The sequence below is a fragment of the Biomphalaria glabrata genome, chromosome 6 (assembly GCF_947242115.1).
Source record: "Biomphalaria glabrata chromosome 6, xgBioGlab47.1, whole genome shotgun sequence".
NCBI lineage: Eukaryota > Metazoa > Mollusca > Gastropoda > Planorbidae > Biomphalaria > Biomphalaria glabrata.
Genome location: NC_074716.1, coordinates 8,338,841 through 8,366,049, shown reverse-complemented (window position 1 = coordinate 8,366,049; position 27,209 = coordinate 8,338,841). Strand labels below are relative to the sequence as shown.

The following is a 27,209-nucleotide window of genomic DNA, read 5'->3' as shown; positions in this document are numbered from 1 at the left end:
ATTGATAGCCCATTTACATCCTCGATATTTTGTCCACCAGTAACTCAATTACTAGTTTAATTGACCCGTAATAATGCTGATGAACTAAAACCATGACGTCGCTACCGGTGACGTCAGTAAACAAGAAAACATGAACTTCCGTCCCATTAACAAAGTATTCAAAGCCAAACTGTTGTAAACAGGGGTAAACAAAACATGACAAAATGGCAGGGGGTAGGAGGGCGTTCATCGTTGTTAGCAAGCGCAGGTACCAATCATGAAAACGAGAATCTGTTTTGAACCTGTAAAGTTTTAACTGTCGGAATCCACCCCCACCCACCCATACCTTTTAGTCAGCGTAAAGGTGCAGCTGCAACATCAACAAAGCAGAACTAGGAAGCACTGAGTGGTAAAGCGCTTGGCTTCAGAGTCGGAAGGTCCCGGGTTCGAATCCTGGTAAAGACTGGATTTAAATGTCGGGATCTTTAGGTCGCCTCTGACTCTACCCAGCTCTAATTAGTTGGAGAAAAGTAAAGGCGGTTGGTCGTTGTGCTGGCAACATGATTTCCTCGTTAATCGTGGACCACAGAGACATGAACTTTACAAAATCTGCCCTATAGATCGCAAGGTCTGTAATGGCTACTCATTAAAATTTATCTAGATTTACTTTCAAACACTCTATAAATAAAGAAAGATGCACTATGTCTCGACGTATCGTTTTAAGGTGAAATCACACTGGCGTGATATACTTAAGTGATCGTCACTAAAGGGCGGAAGTACATTGATATGAATTGCAATACCGGTACAAAAATTTTTTTCTCACACTTTCGCATGAAATTAAAAAATAAAAGTGTATTGACGTGCATTGTTAGCCCAGTAAACCTTCGCTAGCACGGAGACCGTATTAGGAACGAACGTATGCTAAAAGCAGTCTTTTTTCTTTTTTGTGAGTTGATAAGAATGAACAAACATATGCAAATCCCTCTCTACCCAAAAGAAATGATGAAAATAATAGAGTATAGAATAAATGACTATTGGACCAGCTCAACAGCAATGCAAAAGAAAAATGACGCCTATTATAAGGTATCTCGACATGACCAACGTATCATTATTCGACTCAGAACCGGACACATATGTTCCGGAAGTTAGAGGTCGGGCCTAGCGAAGCCCTTGTGGAGCATCCCCAGTGAATGCTGACCATGGCCTTCGAAGCTGCATACAATATCAAGAAGCCCACACATGACTCTGGCCCCAAAACCCTCCTATAGAAGAAAAAAATATACGGAGAACTGCCTGATCTGGAAACCACTAATCAGTTCATCTCCGATATAGCATTACTGATCTGAACCCTTCGACTTGTCAAATGAGAATGAAGAAGATGAAGGTGACCCGAAAGATGGTCGACGTAACAGAGGTGCTCCTACGGAAACGCTTTAAAGACCAGCTTAGGCGCCTATTCGCTTTAACTGACACCTACCTGGTGTGACATGGTTGTGTGCGGCTTCAGAACGAGACAGCTGGAGGTCACTTAACAAAATGCCACGGGATACACATTTGAGACCAAAAGAAAAACGACGTAGACGGCGAAAAGAAAATTTAAATCGACCACCGGCGGAAGTGGCAAAATATCTAGGCCACATCTGGGACTGTGTAGCCACGGGAAATACTGCATTCCTCATTAATCTTCGGACTGGAAGACAAGACTTATTATTATTATAATTAAGAATATGATTAAATTAATTGTTTACTCGGCCCAGTCACTGTCCTGGATACACACTGGATTTCAGCCAGCATAAACACAATTAATAGAACAATTTAAAAAGAGAAAAAAGTCACACACAAAAAAAAAGAACTTTATTAGATCTACATGTCACATATAAAGCATGCCTGACACGTATGTTGTATTTCTTCATACGGTTTATTTCTATTATCACTTATAGAATGTTAATTAGAGCAGTGTTTTCCTAAACCATAGTGTTGCAACAGGCTGTAATAGGTTTTCCACGAACTACTGGGATAATTAACTAATAGGCAACCACGTAAATTAATCTCCATAAAAAAATGAAGTGTTCAGCTAAACACTCAGAATGTTGAACGTGTTCAGCTAAACACTCAGAATGTTGAACGTGTTCAGCTAAACACTCAGAATGTTGAACATGTTCAGCTAAATACTCAGAATGTTGAACGTGTTCAGCTAAACACTCAGAATGTTGAACGTGTTCAGCTAAATACTCAGAATGTTGAACGTGTTCAGCTAAATACTCAGAATGTTGAACGTGTTCAGCTAAACACTCAGAATGTTGAACGTGTTCAGCTAAACACCCAGAATGTTGAACGTGTTCAGCTAAATACTCAGAATGTTGAACGTGTTCAGCTAAACACTCAGAATGTTGAACATGTTCAGCTAAACACTCAGAATGTTGAACGTGTTCCGTTAAGAAAAAACTAGGGAAACACTGGCTTAGAGAATGTAAATTTAAATAAAGAGTAGACAACTGTGATAAGTTGATGACCTTTTAGGGGAATCCTGTCACGCATGTCTATAGGTGGTGTAAAAAGAAGACAATGTGCACAAATGATCTAACTTATTACAAATTAGTTTAGCTTTTAGATTTGTGTAACTACAAGTTAATCCTTTGGTCTCCGTGACGAATGACATTTGAGCGTCTCAATGATATTAAAACTAATTCCCGTTTAAAGGATATCACCAGACATCTTTCAGTAACATGTTTGGCTTGTTACCATAGTTACATAAAGATTACCCACCTTTCACCAAGATGTAATTTCTGTTACCATAGCTATATTAAGATTACCAACGTTTCATCCAGATGTTTAGCTAGTTACCATAGTTTCATAAGGATTACCTTCATTCTACTAAGATGTTTAGCCTGTTGCCATAGTTACACAAAGGAAAAAAAAGGGGGGGGGGAGGATGAGTTTCTATTGGACCTCATTCACCAATCGTAAACAAACACCCTTAAGTCACGTGCTTCCCTATTTATTCTATACAACATAGGAATCAAACATGGATATCACGTGACCGTATTTTTTCCCGTTGTTTTATCCACGGACATCACGTGACCGTTGGGTGAATGAGGTCCTCGTCATTGAACAACAAATATCTATTAGATCTATAAGAGATCAACTCGTAAAGCTCTAACTACCAACCGGCAGCACTTTCTTCACTACCCACACACTAGACCAACAGGCCTAGCCCTGTCGTTCTGCAGTCCTGACCTCACGTTACCCCTGCTAGGCTGACCCATTCAACCACTGGACAGGCACAAGACAGGGGCGTAACTGAAGGGTGACACTCGTGCTCCACGGCTAACACACGCACATCAAAATGCGTTCACGACGCACTGGACTATATAAAGTTGTGATATAATTGTGTGACTAATTGTGTCCCACTTCTGGTGGCAAAGATGCACGCAATGCATTTAAATAAGTAAAAAAAAAAAAAAAAAATAGGTGCCGGTACTGAGTGATGGACCGCCTAACTTTTTACTACTATTAAATTAATAATAAACGTTAAAATACAATAAAAGTAATAATTTTCCCCACATTGAAAAAGGTGCCGGTACGCCGTACCGGTGCGTACCGTCACACACAAAAAAAAGCACTGACTAGAGCTATGGTCTGCAAGTCTCAAAATAAACGACTGCGTGTAAAAAAAAATGAGATGACATTCATGGTCCAGTGAACAGAGTTTTTAAAAGCTGATGGCTCAACAAATTCAATGTTTTAATAAACGAAAGGGGGGGAAAAGTAATTAGGCCTAGAAGATTTATATCATTGATTTATAGGTTAAAAAAATCAATCTAGATAGTTAACATGATACCATCAAAGAAAACAAACCCTGCTGTGACACAACTCTGTATGAACTAAAATTAATTCCTTACTCTTTGACTTAATAGATTTGATTAGCCAAATGTCTAGTTACTTCACTAATCTTGAAGTAAAATATAAGTGTTATTTTATATTTATTATCAGTACAGTTTTCAAAAGCAATTATAAAAAAAAAAGTTGGCTGAGTCTGAATTCGAAATCTAGGTCTCGAGCCTACACGATGAAATTCCGACGTGTTGGCCACCGAGCTATTTATAAAATAGGTTTTATTGATTGACTATTGTTCAGTTAAAATAAAAAGATTTTTAGCGAAAATTAACTGTTAATTCCATACACAAGGCTTATCTTCCCTTAGCTTGGTACATTTTCTATACAAAACAAAATTAATTAATTGAGGGATGCGTTGTTGAGAGGCTTAGCACGTTGAAACTTGGCTTGGCTTAGCTACCTATGAAAGGGGCTCGAGGTTCAACACCCGACTCGAGCAGAGTTGTGTTTACTGAGCGCCTAAAGGCAGCACGGAAGACCTTCTTCCAGACACCCTCACTCGGTCCACAAATGAGATTAGACCACAGCGTTCTGAGCATATATATATATATATATATATATATATATATATATATATATATATATATATATATATATATATATATATATATATATATATATATATATATATATATAAAAGCTATACTTTCTTTATTGATTGATTTATTTACAACGAATTAATTAACCTATGGTTAATTTTTTTTCAAGATTCACGTGTTGTTAGGGACAATGAATGATTGTATAAAGTTTCAACTTGATCCGAGAATGGGAAGTGGGAGAAATAACCTGTACAAGAGTCCACCCAGAATAACTAAATGAGTTAATACATGTATAAGCTTTGTAAATATACATTGGTTTTGTTTAGAATAGATTCTCAAACAATATATGGAATCAGAATAGATTCTCAAACAAAACCCATATATATTTACAAAGCTTATACATGTATTAACTCATATATATACACAAGTTCTGTCTTCATAGTTTGTTAGGTGTCTAAAATTCGTGTGTGTGTGTGTGTGTGTCTATGGTGACGGTGGGAAGAGGTTAGCTATACAGTGTGAATGATGCAAGATAAGCGGGATTGTCGTCAGCGGTCTTAAAAATGACCTGCTCAGTGTGCAGCCGAACATTCCCGGCTCACTAAAGTCTCACCAGCCACATCATGAGGAGGCACAAAACTCCCAGTGCGCAGCCCTCAGCCCCCCTGGATGTGAAAAGTGGTCATCATCGAACCAAGATAAAAAAAAAAAGTTCCCCTTTCACGGTAGATGAACTTTATACATTGCATGAAAACTCTTAACGTCTAAAGGGAGGGGGGGGGGTCTTAAAAACCGATTCAGGGGAATACAAAAAAAAACAACACAAAAAAAACAGAGAAAAATAAAATACCAAAAAAAAAAATGATACTGGAAATGACACTACCTTTAGTGTCAACTTTTGTCTATAATCGTGATCTAAGACTGTTCCGTTTCTTTGAATTCCTATTTTTAAGCTACTTTAATAATGTATGTTATGTTACGCTAGAGCTTGCCTAGAATTGTGCTCTAAAGGGAGGGAAAGAGGGGGGGGGGGAGAACTAGCGAGCCTCACATGACCCGTGCAAACTTGAGGTCATTACTGGTGGCATAATATTTCTGAATGCAACTCGTGACTTGGTTTTCATACACGAAGGTAGCGAGTGGGGGCTAACAAATGGCGAGGCCAGGTAGGAGGAGGGGGGGGGTGGAATATGAAGTAGGGTATGCATTCCTTTTATTTGTCCATACCCCTGGTGGGTTGGTAACATTGTGGTCGGTGTGGAGACCTTTACTTCCCCACCCCCCTAACTTACTGGCGCCCTTAAAAATCAAGACCTGGTTTTATTAACGGTTATAAATCTGACCCGCTTTCGTGACCCCGATTTTGTATGTCAACAGTGACATAGTTGTGAATGTGACGGAACAATAAGCTTTGCAGGGGGGGGAGGTAGCTCTCTTAGTTTTCGTGACATTGTAAACTATTTATAGCACTCAAGCAGGCCCACCATTTTCCACATGCATAATCTTGTTTTTTGAAACATCAAAAGTACTAAATATAGATAGACCAGGGCCGGCCTTGGATAATCGGAGGCCTTAGGAGAAGTGAATTTAGTGGCCCCAAATGAACTAGAAAAATAAACAGCGAAAAAAATAAAATTAACAATAGGGACAAGTTTAGCTATTTCTTCTCTAAAAAATTGTTTGTAGCGTCCTGTGCGAGGCTCCAACCAATCGGAGGCCCTAAGCGGCTGCCTAGTTTTCCTATGCCTAAGGCCGGCCCTGGATAGATCTATACTCTATAGACATAGTACGCCTATTTGTAATTAAAAAATATCTATTAAAGTGTTAACTAGTCTATATGAATGCATTGCATGTAGAACTATTATCGACATCAACGTTTCCTAACTTTTTCTTAACTTTTTTCCTGAACGGAACACTTCGCACATTCTGAGTATTTAGCGAACACTTCGCACATTCTGAGTACTTAGCGGAATACTTCGCACTTTCTGAGTACTTAGCGGAATACTTCGCACTTTCTGATAAAAGAGATCAATTCACATGGTAGCCTACTAGTTAATTATTCAGGCCTAAAGGAACTCTAGGGCCCCCGGGGCACACAGTTTTGGGAAACACTGATCTACATGTACAACAAATTTATAGAACAGCCATTTCAGTACTAGTCTGTGAATCCGCATAGAGAAAAGGAATTTGAATAAAACAACCTTGACCTTTTTTTTTTCAAAGCTATCATAAGAAAAAAAAAAAGATTTGTAAAACACTGTCTCGCAAGCATCGCTCCAAATAAAATATATACACCAGTACGTGTGTCTAAACAAAAGAACGGAATCCTCTCTAATTGAACATTAATTTACTATCAATCATATCACCTTCACCTTTCCCTTAGTCTGTTGGCCCGATGGGGCACCACAAAAGAACTGTCAACCGTCTTTTTCCATTCCTCTCTGTCGTTTGTAGAAACACACATGAAATGATAATTTAAATAAGATCTCTCAATTGTTCTCCCCAGATTTCACACCAGTATTTGGTACATTTCACTGCCAATGAGTAACGCTGATCTAGAATGAAAAGAGTATGCTTCGGCTTGGAAGATTTCACTATGCCATTAACAATCTAAAACTCCAAGTAGCCTAAATCTGTCAATACTTTAAACAAAAAATTATTTTTAAGTAAACACTATAAACAAAATTCTTATAAGTAGTGTCAACCATCGCGATAATTTGATGCTAACACTCGACACCTATAAGCAGGGGCGGACTGGCTATATGGGCATTCGGGCAAATGCCCGGTGGGCCGGTACCTAAATGGGCCGGTAAGGCCACCTAAAGGGCCTCACGAATGTCACTGTAGAAAGTATTAAATTTTTGAAAGGTTTATAGCAGCATTTTGTTGCAAAAGGGACCTTCTGAGCGTCGTGTTTAAAAAAACAACTTTAACAGACTCTTATAGTATAAAGCTCATTTTATCTATCACATTTTCCGAAATAATGTAATAGCCAACAGCCGTAGTAGGCTTCATCCTTGAAGGGCCTCTACAAACTTAGCCATTAACAAGCAACATAACGCTTATATTTCTTATAAAGATATAGAGTTTACTGTGTGCATGAGTTCAGTTATCGATACATTATCAAACTTAACACATTAATTTTTAGGACAAGTAGAACTAGAGTTGGATGCCTATTATATGACATTCAAGTTTGGGGCCGAATGGAATAGAAATGCCGGGGCCGATTTTGACAGCAGTCCGCCCCTGCCTATAAGCATAGAGCTGAATTGTTCCTCTTTTCCCGGTCTTCATCTTCAGAAGGAAGAAGAAAACCAAAAAAAAAAAGTCGTCTGCTCAATCTGGGTGAAAGGCCGAAGACGAGAGTTCTCTCCCCTCCCTATATGAGCCGTTGAAATGAATGAAGAAAGACGCGAGCTTTAGCTGATCGATGAGGGACAAATACCGCGTCACGGCCAACAATCGGACACACCGATGGTCAGTGTTGAACGGAAGCAGACGAAGGGGGAGGAAATAATCGCTTTCGGTCAACGCGGTTGACGTTTTAAGACATAACAAGGCGTTGACAACACATCGTGTAATACAAGGGAAGGCTTTGTCTCTCGCCCTATAGAATTATAACAGAATTTAGAAGCAGGGGACGCAATGTCAAACAAAAAAGTTGCAGGACTTTAAAGTTGTTTTCTAAATTGCACGAGTTAATTGATTTTCATGTTTTGATAGTACCGGTACTACTAAATCTATTGTCAGTTGAATCAGCCAGCTAGCAGAGTTGATTTTGTTGAGGCGAAAAGAGGCTAGGACTCACCGCACCTTTCAGATTGTGTTAGGCAGCTTGGGTTTACTGTATCACCGTACATCACGCTGGGTTTAATTTCTAAAACTTTCGTGTCCACACGTTTAGTAGGACTATTTGAGTGGACATTGTCCCCTTTGAAAGCCGCAGGTCACAGAAATGTCGGCAAACTCTGCTAGACCCACTTTCCATCATCATCGCGTTTCTTATGGAACACAGGTTACCTCAGTAAACACCCTCAAAGTTCATTTGCTAGTCTTTTAACCTTCTTTGAGCTACAAGCGATTTACAGGTAAATTACTTGATGCAATACAACTAGCTTCAATATGATGTAACGGTAAGAAACAAGTTTCACAGATCTGAGTTCTAATGATCTTAATTTGTTGTTTCCCCCCCCCCCCCCTTCCTTAGTTTTCACTCTTAACATGGAAGAAAATCTGGCACATTTAGGACTACACCAATCCATAATGCAACACCTTCCTGTTGTCCAATGTCATTCTATAGAAGTGTTTCAAAAGACAAGTGTGTGATATAAAATGTCAGATGATCGATCACGTGAATCTCTATGTCTTCCCCTATCGCCTTCATCAAATCTTGTTTCACCTAATACCTAATATAACTATTGCGCTGGAATTTTCAAATATATATATCTTAATGCTTTTCCTGTCGTGCATTTTGGCTAATTCCAAACGAAACACCGACGTCATTACCAGCAGGTGGCAGGCCGTGAAATATCTGGAAATTTTCAGTTTAACAACTTAATGCTCATAACAGATGCCGATAAACTACAGTGCGTGCAAGACTCACAAAACAATTTTGAATTGGTAGCAAGATAACAACAACAACAACGAAAATAATAATAATAATAATACAATGTATAGACTAAGACGATGTGATGATATGGTGCGCAAGGGTGCACGCGTTCAACAGAAACTGGAAGCAGCTCATTTAAAAATCTTTTTTTTTTCATTCAGTGGTATTTAAAGATTGCAAAATGAAGAGGTGATTTCATAAGGGAATTTATACAACTCTACCAACTTACCAGCAAGTCCAAAGTGACTGTCCAAAAGTTGGAAAAAAAAATGTTTGCACACAGACGTTAGATCAACGGGACTTATTTGTAATAATTAGCTAAAAGGCAGTTGCTTTGACCCCGAGTTTTTAACGTTTTAGAAGTCTGAGTTTCATATGACACGTGGGGATAATTTTATTTAAAGGTTTGATTAGCAAGAGTGATCTTATCTTTCTCTGACTCAACGAAAGAGAAATTATTTTTTGTTCTGTAATGGTTGGCAGACACGTGCATTTTAAGTCTCTAGCACAATAGCTGCATTAGATCGTAACAAAAATTAATTCAATCTAATCCATTGAATTAATTATATACCGGTACAACCGTACAAACATTAAGGCGGGTAGGAATGTTACACTGTACCTGGCGTCATTAATCCGTAGTAAAGACATTCTAAACTTTCAAATACATTTACTCAAGGCATTAACTTTTAACAGCATAATTTAGAAGGGGGGGGGGGAGTGCAAATGTTCAGACCGTTGGGTATTAGAAATATTTAGGATGCACCAACAGAATGAGCGCAATGAAAGGGTTTAAAAAAAAGCGTGGAGAGGGGTTAGTTTAGGTGGACAAACCTTGAAAATTATGGGGCCTTCAAAAACAGCACACCGAGCATTGCCTATATTAGTTTAGCGCGAAGCGCCCGTCCGAGGTGGTCGCCCCTGCATTCAGTTCCTAACTGGAACATATTTTGATAGCAGAGGATTGAGTGCTAATTCGTGTATTCGATTACTATGTACAGTAGATCGATTACTTTACCAGTATGAAGGTGACTGAACACCTTAAGTTTTGAATACACAATAATTACTTGTACTTACTATCCCAGAACGCCTTTGTATGCGATCACCTGTTTTTTTTTAAAGGTCAAGGTTATTATTTTACGTCGGCTAATAAAAACTAGGGAGAGACTTCTTTCAGACAAAAGAAGAAAAAAAAATTCATTAAAACTCATTTATTACCCCTGCACAAACTTGCGTCGATAAGCGCATGACGACATGTAATATATTAAATCAAAATAAAACTGCCTATAACAGAACTTAATATTCTAAACAAGACAGGGTTACACATGGGCAGCATAAAATCGACCTAGCGACATTGTTTACGCTAACGACCCGGGTTTCATGATGACCGATCATTTCCAATAGACATACGTTCCACAGATGTGAGACATCTCCTAACAAAAGGTTCAGAACTTGTTCACACAAGACACCAATGAGATACCTTTTCCCGGTGCCCCGACTTACAGTATATTGAGCGCCACTGTGGTAATTTATCAAATATTTTGAAGATGTGCTCAATGGTCATGTGTAGCTGAGAAAAAAAGAAAAAAACCTCTTCTACTTCAAAATATATCCCATTGTTCTGCGGTGTCCTTACTTTCGTACACAAGTTTAATGACCTCATACTTATCCTAAGAACGTCATTACGAGTGGGCGTAGGTCACCTGCAGGGATGTTTGTTTTTTTTAAGAAATCAAGAATTTTTTTTTTTTTGAAACTTCAGAGGCAAACGAAGCCATTACCAGTGGCGTGGCGTAGCTAAAAATTTGCCATTATTTGGGGGCCCGGGGGATCGACCTCTTTAGGGGCCCCTGCATTTTGACATTCGACATTATGACATGAGATAGGGGCGTAATGTTTAATATTTAATGTAAAAAAAAAATCGAACACTCAGTTGGGGGCCACCCTCAAGTGACGCCCCCCCCCCCCCATAGCTACGCAACTGGCCATTGAAGAGAGGCACACAAACTATAAACAGTTAAGCCTAATTGTGTTTTATCCAACGAGCTACGAGGTGTGCCAGAAAAAAATAAAACAGATTTTTCTTTACTTACCAAAGTTTTTTTGTTTGTTTGTTTTCAAGTATATTGGTAAATATAAAGATTCGCATCATCATATACAGTGTGTAATAAAGAGCGCGGACTTTTGTTTTTTTTCGTTGATTTTTCTACCACTACTTTTTCGATACACCAAACATTCTGAGACTTCAAATCCTGCACACATTACAAAAAAACGTAGCTTAACATATGCCATCATCTTCAACCTTGTGGGGATCTTAAACCAACAGCCAGTGAACACATAGATGGGTATTATTAAGACAGTCAGCTAGACAGCGGTCTCTCAAATGCTAGAAACCTTATGGAGGTTGCTAATGAAAGCGAGGGCGGATTTTCGATCAGGCTTCTACCTTAAAATGACCACCTAGTATAAATATCCTAACTAGATCCAAAGGTCACGATAAAAGATATTTCCAAATAGTCCAGATTCCTTCCCCTAACTGGATGATTCGCGGTTCACGAAAAATATAGATGTACAAGCCAATAAAATCTATCTTGATGTTTTTATTCTATCTGTCGGGCGCCAATCACACTTGATGGATGACACAAGAGCAAACTATTTCCAAATTTCGAAACTGCAAAGTAAAGTAGCAGCGAATTCATTAAACTTTCGGAAGTAGCGCCCCGCTCCTATTTTTTTTTAACTTTTTACTTTTCATTGGCCTTTGGAGAAAACTAAAAGCATTATTTTATATTCTCGTGCTGATTACAATCAATACCGAATTAACGGACTCGTTCATCGCTTTAAGTATGAACTGTTAATTAACGCATGCAACTTTAAATACTTAAACGTTTCATTAGTCCTGATACCCCCATGGATGCTCGCTTCATAAATGTTGCAAGTCTTGAACTTTTGTCTTCATTTTCTGCCATCCTCATGTCGGAGGGTTAAGCCAGTCCGCTCAGTTGAACTACGCGTTGTTTGTCTTTTTAGATCAGGCTACTGTTGATACAGTTTGTTCTTCTCAAGTGGTAGTTAGGGGGCCAATATCTTGTTCGGATCTCTCGATAACGTAGCTTTGGTGAACATGTCGGCATTTTCTGGTGACAGTTCACAAAGGCATGTTTATTTAGTTTCAAAAGTCAGCTTCCGAAACATGCGTCATTACTTGAGAACCCTTGCCTACTAGTGAGGGGTATTGTATCAATTACTCTTAGTAAACTGGGCTTATGCTTTTATCCCGGGTCGTGGTCCCTGCGTTAATTACAGAGAGATCCATTTATCCAGCCCACACATAAAACTCTTACCAATTATAGTCATAGGTTGTGTTGGTGGATCTCAAAAAGAAGCAGCCAGTGTTAGTGGATTTCAAACAAGACAATGTTAGTGGGTCTCACAAAGAAGCAGACACTTTTAGAGAACAAGGCTTGTCATAGAATTATTTTTTTTAGATAAGTACTTGTATAGTTTTGAAAAATGTTAACGACAACATTATCTCAAAAGTAATAGCTTTCTCCTTTTTTTTTTTTTAAAGCTGTTTCATTTGTTTATTTCATTTAGCAGTAAAAAAAAAATGTCGACCAAATGAACTGTCCCATGGGCCAAAAGCTTACATCCGTCTCATTGATTTTCGAAAAAAATATAAGGTTGGTCTTCGAGTCCGAGGACTACGGAATGCAGTATTTCAATTGATTACACAGTCCTAGTTTGATGTACATATTTTGCTATATCAAACGCAGACAAAACTGTTATCTGTAGGTAGTCAATTTAAGTTCTCTTTACGCCGTTTCCTTCTGTTTTCAGCGACAGCTTTCTATTTGGTCTCAAAGTGCAAAGCACGAACGAAAGGGCTTGGAAACGAGCGATAATTAAATAAGTTATTTTTTCTTTGACAAGGAAGCTGAATATTGTTTTCCATAGAGGGGGGGGGGAGGGGATAACATGGTGGAATTCTCGCGTTCACAGGGGACGACCAAATATATTTCAGTAAATAAATATATACAATTTATTTAATTTTTTTTTATTGGTTATTAGATGTTAAACGATTAGGCGCGCCGCATAAGACGGAAGTATTGATCCTCTGGACAATGTCAGCCTTTTTCGTGGCAAAAATCTGCCCAAATTTCCGGATTGCAAGCGGCCTATAAAACGCTTTGGAGTAGGCCACTTAATGTTTTAACAGCCAAATACAACTTTCTAAGTAAATTAACATGTAGGATAGAATGTTTGCACTAAGAAAACGCCATATATTTTCAAACCAGCCCAACTCACAGGACAGATTACATTCTCAAAGCGATAATCTTCATAAATTTTATATTAAACTCTCAAAGCGATAATCTTCATAAATTTTATATTAAACTCTCAAAGCGATAATCTTCATAAATTTTATATTAAACTCTCAAAGCGATAATCTTCATAAATTTTATATATTATATATTAATGCTTTGTGGACCTTATATATACATTCCAAAAAAAAACAACTTTAGAACTGCTGATTCGAGTCAAACTGTGGAGAGGGGACGAGCTGCTAGAAGAACTAATTATATAGGAAAGATTCAATCAAAACAATGGCTAGAGCCCACTGGCCTCGCACAGACTGTGTTGAGTAGCACTAACACATTTCTAAATAGAGATTGGGTGGTGGTGTGGGGGGGGGGGGAGGAACATCTGCTTGGCGAGGCTCTAACGAGGACACTGTATTAAGGGCGTGAGGGGAGTAGGATGCAACAAAGGGATACACTACCACCTCTGGTTGAATGAAAACTGGAAACCGTTTTGGGAATGGTAATGTTTGTGCAAAGAGAGAGAGAGAGAAAGGAGAAAGAGAGCAATGTGTGTGTGTGTGTGTGTTGTGAAAAAAAAAAGCGAGTTCCTGCTTTGTTCTAGAAAGAATAAGATCACAAGTGAATGGATTGCATATAAAAGTTAGGGATAAATCAGGGATATTCCCCCCCCCCCCATATCCCTATCTGTGGATGTATCATTCTTAATTATCATTGAGCGACATACGCGGGATAGAGTAATGATGAGGTGGTTCACTGGACTCGAACCTAGTTTTCCAAGAAACCTTGATGTGAGCGAACCGATAGAGCGAACTCACTAGACATCCTTCCTATGTTTGTGTGGGACACACTAGTTGTCACACTATCGAGTAACGAAATATAAGCCTTCCTAGAAGTTTCCCAGCCCTGTCCCCTCTCTACCTTTTCAATCTCCAAACGCAAAAGTAACCGAGAGAAATGACTTGTTGTTATTTATTTTTATTTATTTATATTTACTGTACTTGGAACGCACGAATATCTGATACTCCCAAGTCTTATCCTTAATTGAAATATCTGATACTCCCAAGTCTTATCCTTAGTTAAAATATCTGATACTCCCAAGTCTTATCCTTAGTTGAAATATCTGATACTCCCAAGTCTTATCCTTAGTTGAAATATCTGATACCCCCAAGTCTTATCCTTAGTTGAAATATCTGATACCCCCAAGTCTTATCCTTAGTTGAAATATCTGATACTCCCAAGTTTTATCCTTAGTTGAAATATCTGATACCCCCAAGTCTTATCCTTAGTTGAAATATCTGATACCCCCAAGTCTTATCCTTAGTTGAAATATAATAATAATAATAATAATTTTATTTATAAAGCGCTGTTAACAAACAAAATGTAGGCTCAAGGCGCTGTAACAACATTACAAACATAAACACAACTGCTAGAATAACAGTTAATCTAAAAAAGTTTTAAACAAGTAGGTCTTAATGTTCTTCTTAAAAGTGGTATAGCATGTTGTCTGTCTGAGATCAATGGGGAGTGAGTTCCAAACCTTTGGTCCGTGAACTGAAAAAGCACGCAGACCGTAGCTTTTGAGGGAGAAACGTGGCACTACTAAAAGCGTTGAGTCCATTGAGCGCAGGGTTCTCTGGGGGACATATGGAGTAATCAGTTCGCTAAGGTACAAGGGCATCTCATTGTTATATATACACTGATGACAAAGTGTGGCGACCTTGTAATCGATTCTCGCTTTCACGGGAAGCCAATGGAGCGTGCGCAAGAGCGTAGTAGCAGAATCTTGTCTAGTTTTTTTAAGGACTATTCGAGCGGCGTTGTTCTGTATACGTTGCAGCTTGGCTATTTTGTCATCAGGTATACCTGCTAGCACGGCGTTGCAGTAGTCAAGGCGGGAGAGTATGAATGCCACAGCTAGCGATACTAGCTGATACTCCCAAGTCTTATCCTTAATTGAAATATCTGATACTCCCAAGTCTTATCCTTAATTGAAATATCTGATACTCCTAAGTCTTATCCTTATTTGAAATATCTGATACTCCCAAGTCTTATCCTTAGTTGAAATATCTGATACCCCCAAGTCTTATCATTAGTTGAAATATCTGATACTCCCAAGTCTTATCCTTAGTTGAAATATCTGATACTCCCAAGTCTTATCCTTAGTTGAAATATCTGATACCCCCAAGTCTTATCCTTAGTTGAAATATCTGATACTCCCAAGTCTTATCCTTAATTTAAATATCTGATACTCCCAAGTCTAATGTAAAATGTTTTATAAAATGATTTCCATGTTTCGGAGGATGTTCCTTCAGAGTTGAAAATCATTTACTTCTTAGTCCAAACCGTCCGCAGGATGGCAGCGGGCAGGGTATGAACCCTGAACCATCGAGAAGTCCGAACGACAGTCCAGCGCGCCTCCCGCACGACCAGGCTGCCTACTCTTAAGTCTTATCCTTATTTGAAATATCTGATACTCCTAAGAAGAACATTAATTGATCATTAAATGCTTCAATGTAATAATTTTAACTTCCCTGAGGCAATAGGAGCCTACTTATCGCTTGTAATCTCACAAAATTGATACATTCTTTTAATATTCCAACATCCCCCAATTCTTACGCATATTGAAGTCTTACATTTCGAAATTGAATTCTTGTTAAATAATAAATTGGAATCCGAAGATGAACGATGAGTGACGTATTACGAGTGATGACACAGACCGAGTTGCCCCATGCTGATTGGTCACATTTGACGCAAACAAAAAACCATCGTACACCATGGAATCTATTTGCGAAACACTGCAAGGCCTCCTAGCCGGCGCTAAATCATTTTAAAGCTGAGATGGAATGCACAGACCATTACAAGATTTATTATTATTTAAACTTAAGGGAGAAAACACTGAATGGGCAAATCGGAAATCGAACCCATGACTTTCAAGCTACTATGACATCATACATCAGATTCTAAAACACAAATTAACCAGTAGGCCTACACCTATTTGATATCCTTTGAAATATCTTAGTAAAAAAAGCGTTTCTGTGTTATCATTCGTCAACTATCGACATTTCCATAGTCTTATCGCTAAAAAAAAAATCATATTCCTTATCTTTGCGTGCACAATCTCTATTGTGAAAATGTAAAACAGTGTTATAAATTAAATGTTTAATTGAAGAAAAAAAAATAAGGTTGGAGCAAAGGGAGGGGTGGGGGTGGATGTGACATCTGCGCCAATTTTATTGTTTTATTGGGCCAGTGGAAGATACGGATTTGTCATGATACTGGGACGGGGACGGGGGGGGGGGGGGCGTGGAGGGGGAGGAGTGGCATGGCTTGATAAGGGAAATGATATATATGATGTGAGACTAAGGGTTACGGAGGTTACAATAGTAGGCTGAAAAGTGGAGGGCACGGCGAGAGTGGAAATAGTCGCGTCGTGGTGCAGTGGTGACTAATGCTAGAATCAGAGAGACAGTACACACTAACAGAGAGAGAAAGACATGATTTGAAATAGAGAGATACACAGACAGACAGACGGATGGGACGGGCGGGCAGATAGATAGATAGATAGATAGATAGATAGAAAGATTAGATAGATTAGATAGATAGATATATGATAGATAGATAGATAGATAGATAGATAGATAGATAGATAGATAGATAGATAGATAGATAGATAGAAGATAGATAGATAGAAAGATTAGATAGATAGATAGATAGATAGATAGATAGATAGATAGATAGATAGATAGATAGATAGATAGAAGATAGATAGATAGAAAGATTAGATAGATAGATAGATAGATAGATAGATAGATAGATAGATAGATAGATAGATAGATGATAGATAAATAGATAGATAGATAGATAGATAGATAGATAGATAGATAGATAGATAGATAGATAGATAGATAGATAGATAGATAGATAGATAGATAGATAGATAGGAAAATCAATATTAAAATTCTATTCAGTTCAAAACATCAGAATTCAAGCCCTGTGTAAAAAAAAAAAATATGCTGACAAAAGAAAATCGATAATCAAACAAATGTCTTCAGACCTGGCAGACCCAAATAGACAGGAGCTACGTCAATGTAGTGCACTTGGACAAAGCCTGCCGGTACATGGGGCTATTATAAACACATCTATTCTGTCCATGGTGAATTGTTCACTATACGTGCTTGAATGATATATAGGGAGCGCCGCACTCTAAGCCCCAGTGCCACAGAATGACAGTCAGGTCATGAAATGTAGCGACTAAAAATGTTTGAAAGATAATGACAATGAAGGGACAAACATGTAAGCGTCCCCCCCCCCACCCCACGAGCCGAGTTCCTAAATCTAGAAAGAAGCAGTTATCGACACGCGAGATCCCGGTCCACCCCTACCCGTCCTGTGATTATGATGCGGTCACCTGAGCAACAGACCAGCTGACGGTGGACGTGTCATGGTGACATGTTAACTAATCCAATTGTCACTTTTCCTGTGATGCTCTTCCTCTGTGATAACACGTGGGGTGTGTGTGTGTGTGTGTGAAGAGACAGTGTAGGTGTGTGTGTGTGAAGAGACAGTGTAGGTGTGTGTGTATGTGTGTGTGTGTGTCGTAAAACATCGAACTAGATTTATCAAATTCATCCGGCAATATTGTTGTGTTTTTCTTTCTCTGTACCAACACCACTGTCCAAACCACGTGATTGTGAGATTGGCGCCCACTTTTGAAACTGCACAGTTGGCACTCTTGTTACCTGGACTAGCAGCATACAGCACAAAGACACGAAAAAACATGTCTGCAGTTGGGGCTTCATTATAAACACAAATATGTCCTCTTTATTTCCCCCTTTCTGGACTTTTGTGTTACCTTTTACGCACAAGTCCAGGCACTGCTTCCCCTCTAATATACACACATGCTTTAAGGACACCGACAAGACGCCGCTGACGTTCCAATACAAAAAAAATCAAAGTAGATCTATAAATAGATAAGGGGAGACAATGCGCGTGAATCAGATCGATACCCAGTTTTCGTGTCAAGTGTTCGTGGTTCGACTTGATTGGCTCACTTTGTCAACACGGATCGAGTTTAATATGTTTGATGTTTGTTATTGGCCAGAAGAATTCTCTAATATAAGAAACATTAAAAGAGCTCGGAGATACGTAATGTTGCATCGATTAGTTTAGTTACTGGACTCTCTACAATCTACAATGTTGAAATGTAAAATTAAAACAGTGCTCATTATGACCAATATTACGATATAATTATAATAAATCTTATACATAAAAGATACACTATCTCGATAATGTGGACTGCTTGATCATATTGTTCAGTCTGAAGGTGGATCAGTTAAACGTGTTTGTCTTGAGTGATATTGAATTGAAATAGAAACTGATTTTTTTTTTTTTTTAAAGTTGAGTGTGCAGTTGTGCATAAGGAGTTCGCTTCGAGTCCAAAGATTAAAGATTTTCACGTGACTACGCGGAACCAGTTGCGACCTGCCTTTATTTTTTTTTTTTTTGGACACACCTGAAGCCAAGACGTTGTCAACCTGGAGTCGGCAGGTTGGGGTCCAGTGACCTTCGTGAGTGAGAGTTCATTTTAAAGAGGTCATTGGGCAGTGGCGGACTAGCTATATGGGCATTCGGGCAAATGCCCGGTAGGACGGTGCCCAAATTGGGCCTGCAGGGCCACAGAAAGGCCCGCATGGATTTTATAATATTCTCTGATAAAATTGACCCTTTGAGCGTCGTGCTTAAAGAAAAATTAACACACTACTAATTTAATCTAACGCATTTTCCCACATAATGTGATAGCCTACAGTGGTAGACGGTGCTACTTTTAGGCTCCATCCTTTTAGGACCTACACACTTAGCGATCAAATAGCAACATAAGGCTTATATCGCTTATAAAGACAATAGAGTTCACTGTAGCCACGCGTAAAGTTATCGATACATTGGAAAACTTAAACTTCATGATTTTGAGGACAGGTAGAACTATAATTGGATGCCCGTCATATGATAAACAATGTGTGGGCCGGATGGTATAAAAATGCCCTGGCCGATTTTGACACGCAGTCCGCCCCTGTTGTTGAGCATGATACCACTGCAATAAGATGTATTTGGATCAGTCATGTCATTCACATTTTAACAGATCTAGACTAACAACAATAAATCTGTGCGATTAGAAATATTTTTACCAATGGACCTCATTCACCAATCGTAAACAAACAACATTTAGCCACGTGATAATTTTGAATAAAACAATGAAAATTACGTATCACGAGACAGCCTTCATGGATTGCGCAATGTGTATAGAAGATATAGAGAGCCACGTGGCAAAGTGTTGTTTGTTTACGATTGGTGAATGAGGTGCATTGTTTTTGTTTAGCGCCATTTCATACTTTTAGCTTTCTCGATGCGCTATGAGCCTAACACGTCTGGGCCAGTTGGGAAATGGGGCTGGGTGGAGGGTAGGAAAGGGGGGGGGGAGATCTTCGTTAATGTTACTGTGATCGCTTTTTCAATTTCCCTTGTTCAATACCAAAAAATAATAATTAATTACCAATAGTTAATTAACTAATTGGTTAATTTTTTTTTTTATTATTGATTCCTGTTTTTTTTTTCAGTTACAATAAATAATTGTGCAAGTTTCAACTTGATCCGAGATTGAGTGTGGAAGAAATAACATGTCAAAACTTTTTGTCAGACAGACAAACAGACAGAGTCAGTTGATATAAACCTTGTAATAAATAAATGTATAATGATTTTAAATAAAATTATGTTATAATTTGATACATTTAAATTCTTAGTATATTTTCTCTCCCCCCCCCCCTTTTTTGTTTGTTTTACATAGCCCATTTTTGCCATTATTGGTCAAAGGTCCGGGCGCAATGAGCCCCTTCGCGTCATGGTTGTTATGTCACTGCACATCTATTGCCAACCCAAAGACAGGCCCAACAATGGGATCTATACAAGAAATGAAGGAAACTAGTTAACCTACTTTCATTCCAGTTTATAACAAGAGTAATCCCTCCCCTTCCCACAATCCTCCAATACTATCATTTAAAAAGAAAAGCACAAGTGCACGCTTACACACACATATATATATATAGACCTATATATTTATCTATTTTCACGCATTTAGTTGCATACACACAAAGTGTGTGCTTTTAGTTTTTTTTTTAAAGTTCACTTGCTTTGTTGTTAGGACTTGCAACAAGCGGAAAAAAAAAAAACAAACGCCCGAGGTTGGCCTAATAAAAATACAATGACATGTCCTGTTTCGCACCTACTTCAGAAATATAGTAGCATGCATACAGGTCATTACAGGTGCGTCACTCAAATGTTGTTTATGACCCACTAGCGGCTTCACCCGAGGAGCATACAACTTGTAAGATTGACACTGTGTAATATGTTGTACATTTTGATGTAGCTACAAAAAAAAAAAAAAAAAAAAGTAGCAAGCTTATTTTTTCTTATTAAAAATATCGATTTAATCATTTGCAATTATTGAACAGTCTCCACCCTCCCCCCACCCATCCCTTTTACATGGCTTTTAGAGTGAACCCATGACTCTAAAATGAGCACTTAAATATGAACACTTAAGCCATAGTTATAATAAAATCGCCTCTCAACCACAGTTCTAAAAATGGCCTCTAGACCATAGTACTAAAAACGACATAACAGCCATAGTTCTAAAAATTAAGAATTTTAGCCATAGTTCTAAAAATTAAGAATTTTAGTCATAGTTATAAAAATTAAGAATTTTAGCCATAGTTCTAAAAACGACATATCAACCATAGTTCTAAAAAACGACATATCAGCCATAGTTCTAAAATAAAAAGGCATCTCAGCCATAGCTCAAGAATGAACTAATGCATTATATAATGCTTATTTTTAAGCAAAATCTCTTTAGTTCAAGACTGCATAGCCGGAGGCGTCCTCCCGTTTGCCGCTCCCCCCCCCCTTTTTTCCACACTCCAACAGAAATTTCTAATTGTTTTTCAAAGACGATCTATGAATCTATATTTACAGCAATCGACCCTTGTACAAAGCAGTAACTTCCCTATCTCGACTGTAACGCCGGTGTAATGAATTTAAAAAAAATGTATGGGTAATAGCGACAACGAGATGCACATTCTCCGGACATGTTTAGAGTCGATTACATTTTGTTATTGTTTATAGCACGCACACAGGAGCCCAAATCACACACAACACGTGCTAGTGTGTACTGGCTATATCCTTTTTTTTTTTCACCAGCGTGTGATATTTGGCTTATGTCATTCCTGCGTATTAAAAAATAAGTTGAACAAAGACTTGGATTTGATAATTAAAAGGTTGGCGAGGTTGTGCGCGTGTGTTGTGTGTGTGTGTGTGTGTGTGTGCGCTGGGAGAGATGGTGGTGAAAGTAGCAATGGTCAAAAGAAAAAGAGTGTGACCTCACCGGAGAGCTGGTAGCGGTGACAGACGCTTGTTAAAAGTCCGGTAATGGCCGTGGCCTGCGCGTTGTCAGCAGAGATCAATCCATATTGATCATCTTTAATGGCGTCTGCACTAATTAAATTAGAAGGTCAGATATAGTGGGTGCTTAAGCGCACTAAGCGGGGGGGGGGGGGGCGGTAGGGGATGTCACCTAAACGCTTACTCAAAAGCTTTGACTCCTGAGCCTATCAGCTATAATTGAAACACTATTTAGGACAACCACTGAAATGTTATCTAATATTTCAAACAAACTGTAAGCAGTCTGTTGTCAGTATGTTACTTAAAGAAATCCACAATGGTTTGTCCAATCTTGATAAAACTTTGCATGAATATTCCCTAGATGTTTGAAATGTTTTCCCATGTTTCGGATGTTCTCTGAGAGATGAAGACAATGTACATTCTAGTCCAAACCTCCCGCAGGTCGACTTGGGCTGGCAGCGGGCAGGGTTATGAACCCGGGACCATCGAGACAACCGAACGACAGCCCAAAGCGCACACCGCACGACCAGGCAGACATAATTGAGGAAACCGTATGCTGTGCTTGGTTGGCTGCCTGACCGTGCGGTATGCGCTCTGGGCTGTCGTTTAGGTTGACGCGATGGACCCTGCCCTCTGCCATTCTCCCCGCCGTCCTGTGGCAGGGTTGCACTGGTACATTATCTTCAACAACGTTGAAGGAACACCCGAAACATGATTAACATTTTGTGGCCCACCCAACACACACACACGCACAACCACTAAAGAAGGGAACAGTGAGTACTTGAAATAAATGCAACTGTTTAACTTGGGTATCGGTTCAACACAATTACTTTTCAAGTGGAAACAACACTATGTTTCTGTTTAACTTTTAGAACTGAAACAAAAGGGGTTTTACTCTGTATTTTCTAACACATCAATCTAATGGTCTGACCTAGCGCATAATACACTACAGTGCAATGGAACATGCTTTATGACTAATTTATTATCTCCCATTTCTACACTTCAAAACAGGATTGTATTTTCCAAAATGTACGACCTTCAAACTGACCTCTAGAATTTAAAAAAAAAAATGAGATTATTATAAACACGAGCAACTGTAAATCATGTTTTGAAAACATTGCTAATAAAGTATCGACTTTATTCCGAGTGACAATAAATGCAAAGCGTTTTGATACCTGACAATTTACCACCTCTGTAGAAGGAAATGACGCGTAATTTTCGAGTCACTTTTGAAAAACAAAAAAGGGTTGGGGGGGGGGGGGCATTTGCACGTCAGATGCCCAAGATGCACATTCTTTGTAAATATTTGTTTTGTAGTTTTTAACACTTTCTATATTATATACATAGTGTCCTGGCTAGGATCTTGTGTGTTGTGTAAATCTAACAATTCTTAACTAGTCTAAACTACAAATTACAATTAACATTGATATTCGTAATCAAGACTTCTGAAGACTTCAACTGATGTATTTATTTACAAATGGGATGCTCATCTTGTCTCTCTATCCGTCGTGTACTTAGCAGTCTTTAATCTCTCTCCTTCCTTCTTTAAGCCCTAGCCATCTTGTTCCCCTATTCGGCAACGTCATTCGTCTGACTGACTACGTCACTACTTTTACTATCGCTAAAAACAATGCACAATATATTTATATACAAACCTAACATAATCTCTAAACTAAGCTAGGTCACTACAGTAGTAAGTGAAAAGTTCAAACGAATGGAAATAAAGCTTGTGACCATACAAATGAAATGAGCTTCTTGCTTGGGGGTGAACAAAAAGTGCAGCCATAGAAAAGTCAAGACTTAGTGTCTAGAACAAAAAGTGCAGCCATAGAAAAGTCAAGACTTAGTGTCTAGAACAACTAGTGGACATAGCAAGACATAAAAAGGAACCCCCCGCCCCCCCGTCCTGCGGGAGGTTTGGACTACAGTAGTAAGTGAAAAGTTCAAACGAATGGAAATAAAGCTTGTGACCATACAAATGAAATGAGCTTCTTGCTTGGGGGTTAACAAAATGTGCAGCCATAGAAAAGTCAAGACTTAGTGTCTAGAACAAAAAGTGCAGCCATAGAAAAGTCAAGACTTAGTGTCTAGAACAAAAAGTGCAGCCATAGAAAAGTCAAGACTTAGTGTCTAGAACAAAAAGTGCAGCCATAGAAAAGTCAAGACTTAGTGTCTAGAACAACTAGTGGACATAGCAAGACATAAAAAGGAACCCCCCGCCCCGCCGTCCTTCGGGAGGTTTGGACTAGGAAGTAATTATCTTCAACTGTGAATGAACATCCGAAACATGTAAAACATTTTACAAACAAACAAACAAAGGATGCACTATGTCTTGTCTGCTTAAACTTCCAAGCTATGAACTACGACTGTTGTTGTTTTTTTTTTTTTTTTTGGGGGGGGGGGGGGGGCATTCGAGTGAAATTTTCTACGCTTGATTGCACTGCACGCACCGTTCAGAGCCACAAGTCATCGATAGATTGATTTATTGGATTGTCTATGACAGGCAGTTCTACGCTGTTGTTTCCACGTTTCCTTTTCTGTCTTTTTTTTTTCTTTTCGTAAAGAATACGCTTGAAAAAAAGTGTAGCTATCACGTGACCTTCGCTACAATCCAGCACATTTAGAAATAAAAACTCCCCCCCCCCCCCCGGTAAAGTGCGAATGCACGTCGACTTTGTCAATATGACTCTGGGTATGCTTGTAGGCATGTGTGTGTGAGTGAGAGAGATAGAGAGAGAGAAAGGAAGAGAGAGCGCACATTAAACGAGACGAGAGACATAAGAGCGTAGTATTAACCCTGTGAGTGCGAACAAGAGACAAAATATCTCAATTCAAGCTTATAGCTTGATCTCAAGTGAAATCCATCATGGAAAAAGCTATCTAAGTAGACACCATCAAAGGAAAAGCCTTTCTCTATAGAGGAAAATTGATGTAAATAGTATAGATCTACATGTAGTCAAGACAATCGGATTATCTAAATAGAAAAACATGACAGCCTATATAAAGATATCTTGATAATCTATATAAAAATAGAAAATCTAGATACTCGTACTAGGCTCTGTTGTTTATAGGTTGTTCTTGATCGAGATATTTGTTGTCTAGATAAACAAGTCTGGATATAGACTTGATAGTAATGATAGCCTGGAGAGTCTAAATAAATATATAGATCTAGATCTAGTCCGGAACGTTTATTACCAAGAGCTATACAACCATACTAGATCTACCTAGATTACAAACTGTCCAGCCAGCGCCAACAAACAGGATGAGATCACTCCGTGTGAACTACAAAAATGTCTGCTGTGTCCAGTCACACAGAAGTTATCGAACGTAAACACCAGCGGAGAATTTCAAGAACGATGGACAGGACAACAGAGTGTGTTGGAAGATGCTGTGTTTACAGGACAGCTGGCATCAAAGGGGACCCCAATCCAAGTTGAGGCAGACGCGAAGCCTTTTTTTTTTAAAACGAAGTATTCATTAAATTCTAGACTTTCTATACGCTTTTATACAGATCTAGAGTCTAGATCTAGATTTCTAATAAAATAAATAATAAACTAGACTAAATCTACAAGCTACTCTAGATTACTACAAGATCTAGAGTCTACAGTCTACACTTTTTTAAACTGATAAGTAAATTCTATATTCACAGTCTCACAGCTCGGCATAATTTTAACTTAAACTAATCTAGATCTTATCCCCAGATCTCTACCCAATCTTAGATTATATATTCTTATAATATTATCATTCATGCACTTAATGATAAAATAACTTACCGGTTATCAGTGCGACTTTGCCGCTCAGACTGTAGCGTGTTATTCCTGCCATGCCTTGTCTGAGTTATGGAGGAATGAGAGAGAGAGAGAGAGGGAAAAAAAACAAAGCAAAGAAGAAAAAAAAAACCGGAGGAATACAAACTGTAAGGCCAAGAGAATGAGGTTACATAAAAACAACAACAACACCGCCACCGCCTCGGCAGACGTGACGGCTCGTGGCTGGTCGAGCGGTGGCAGGCTTCTCGTGAAACGAGGGGAGACTACTCCGTTGATTCCAATCGCCACTCATGCTCATTTTATTTCCTTCTGTACGGGGCGGGCTTTTCAGTTTGAAATGAAGTAGCCATAATGTCCTCGCCATGGGGTCACCAGACACTGAAGGGGACTAGACTGAAAAAAAAAAAAAGCAAAAATGTTTGGCTAATTATAATCAAGATATATTTTATTTGATTAGATTACAACTTTAAAAAACAACAACACACAACTAAAACCTAATAGCATACTTAAAAAGACCTCATCCGAACACACAAATAGCAGCACATTTCTCTAGGGTTAGGTCAAATTCATATAAGTGCTATCCTCTTCCCCGGTGCGATTAGAACTTAGAACGGGTTGCCTGAATCAGACAGGAAAACCAAAGACTTGGCAGAGTTTAAGTCTTTGATTAACTCGCACGACTAGATTAACATATGGATACAGGTAGGACGTAATTATATTCCATTTTGAAGGAACGTCCGTTATTTATAAGATAATATTCAAATTAGACTGTATACTATTAAACAAAATAATTGGCATATATATATATATATATATATATATATATATATATATATAATTCTCTTCATGGCATTCCTGACACCATGAAGAAGTCATGAAAAGATCACTTTTTTATTTTGTGCAAGTCGGACTAGAGTTAGCCCACGTAACTTTAGCACGAATAAAAAGAGAGGGGGGTGGAACAAGTAATATTCACCCGTCACTAAATATCAGAGCCGGACTTAACCAATGTGGGTTCCTATGGGTAACGGATCTCGTGGGGCCCAGTTTAGATAGGGATACGGATAAATGAAAATTAAGAGTTTGTATTAGAAAATTCGTCTTTGCATTTTATTCATTCTTTACTACGTACAGAATTACTTTACGCGCCTTGCGTGTCAAGGAAGTCATACATTTCAGGTGATTTGTATGAGTTTTCAAAAGATTTTAATAATTTTCGGAGATTTCCAGGACTTTTCGTATGTTTTGCAATGTCAGGAGATTTCCAGGAGCACCTGGTAAATCAGGAGGCCGCGGAAAATCTGTTATAACTTACAAAATGGTTTAATTTAATAATTTACACCTAGTCTAGTAATAGGATTAGCGTCGACTAGTTTTAGATATTTTGCCAACAATGTTTATCCTATGGCCTATAGCAGTTCAACTTTCTTTTTTCTTTGTCAGTTTTAAATTGTGATAATCTTTAAATACAAAAAAACAAAACCCAATAAAATACTTAGAAAGACAAAGATAAAAGCACATTCTTCGCTCCATATGCTATGACAAATTTGTACAAATGCTCATTCTTCCCTAGTGCTATTAGAGCATGGAATGAGCTGCCTGAACCAGCCAGGAAAACCAGTGACTTGGCAGAATTTAAGTCATTGGTTAA

General features: G+C 38.5%; 1 protein-coding gene across 1 annotated transcript in view; it reads right to left on the bottom strand.

Moving 5' to 3' along the window:
- The window catches only part of LOC106078601 (3-oxoacyl-[acyl-carrier-protein] reductase FabG-like), a 41,213-nt gene extending 15,443 nt beyond the window's left edge, over positions 1–25,770 (bottom strand). The window contains exon 1 of the mRNA XM_056032630.1: positions 25,562–25,770. Within this exon, the coding sequence (XP_055888605.1) occupies positions 25,562–25,613 (52 nt within the window). The 5' untranslated portion in view covers positions 25,614–25,770. The remainder of the gene's footprint in view (positions 1–25,561) is intronic.
- Between the last annotated feature and the right edge of the window lie 1,439 nt (positions 25,771–27,209).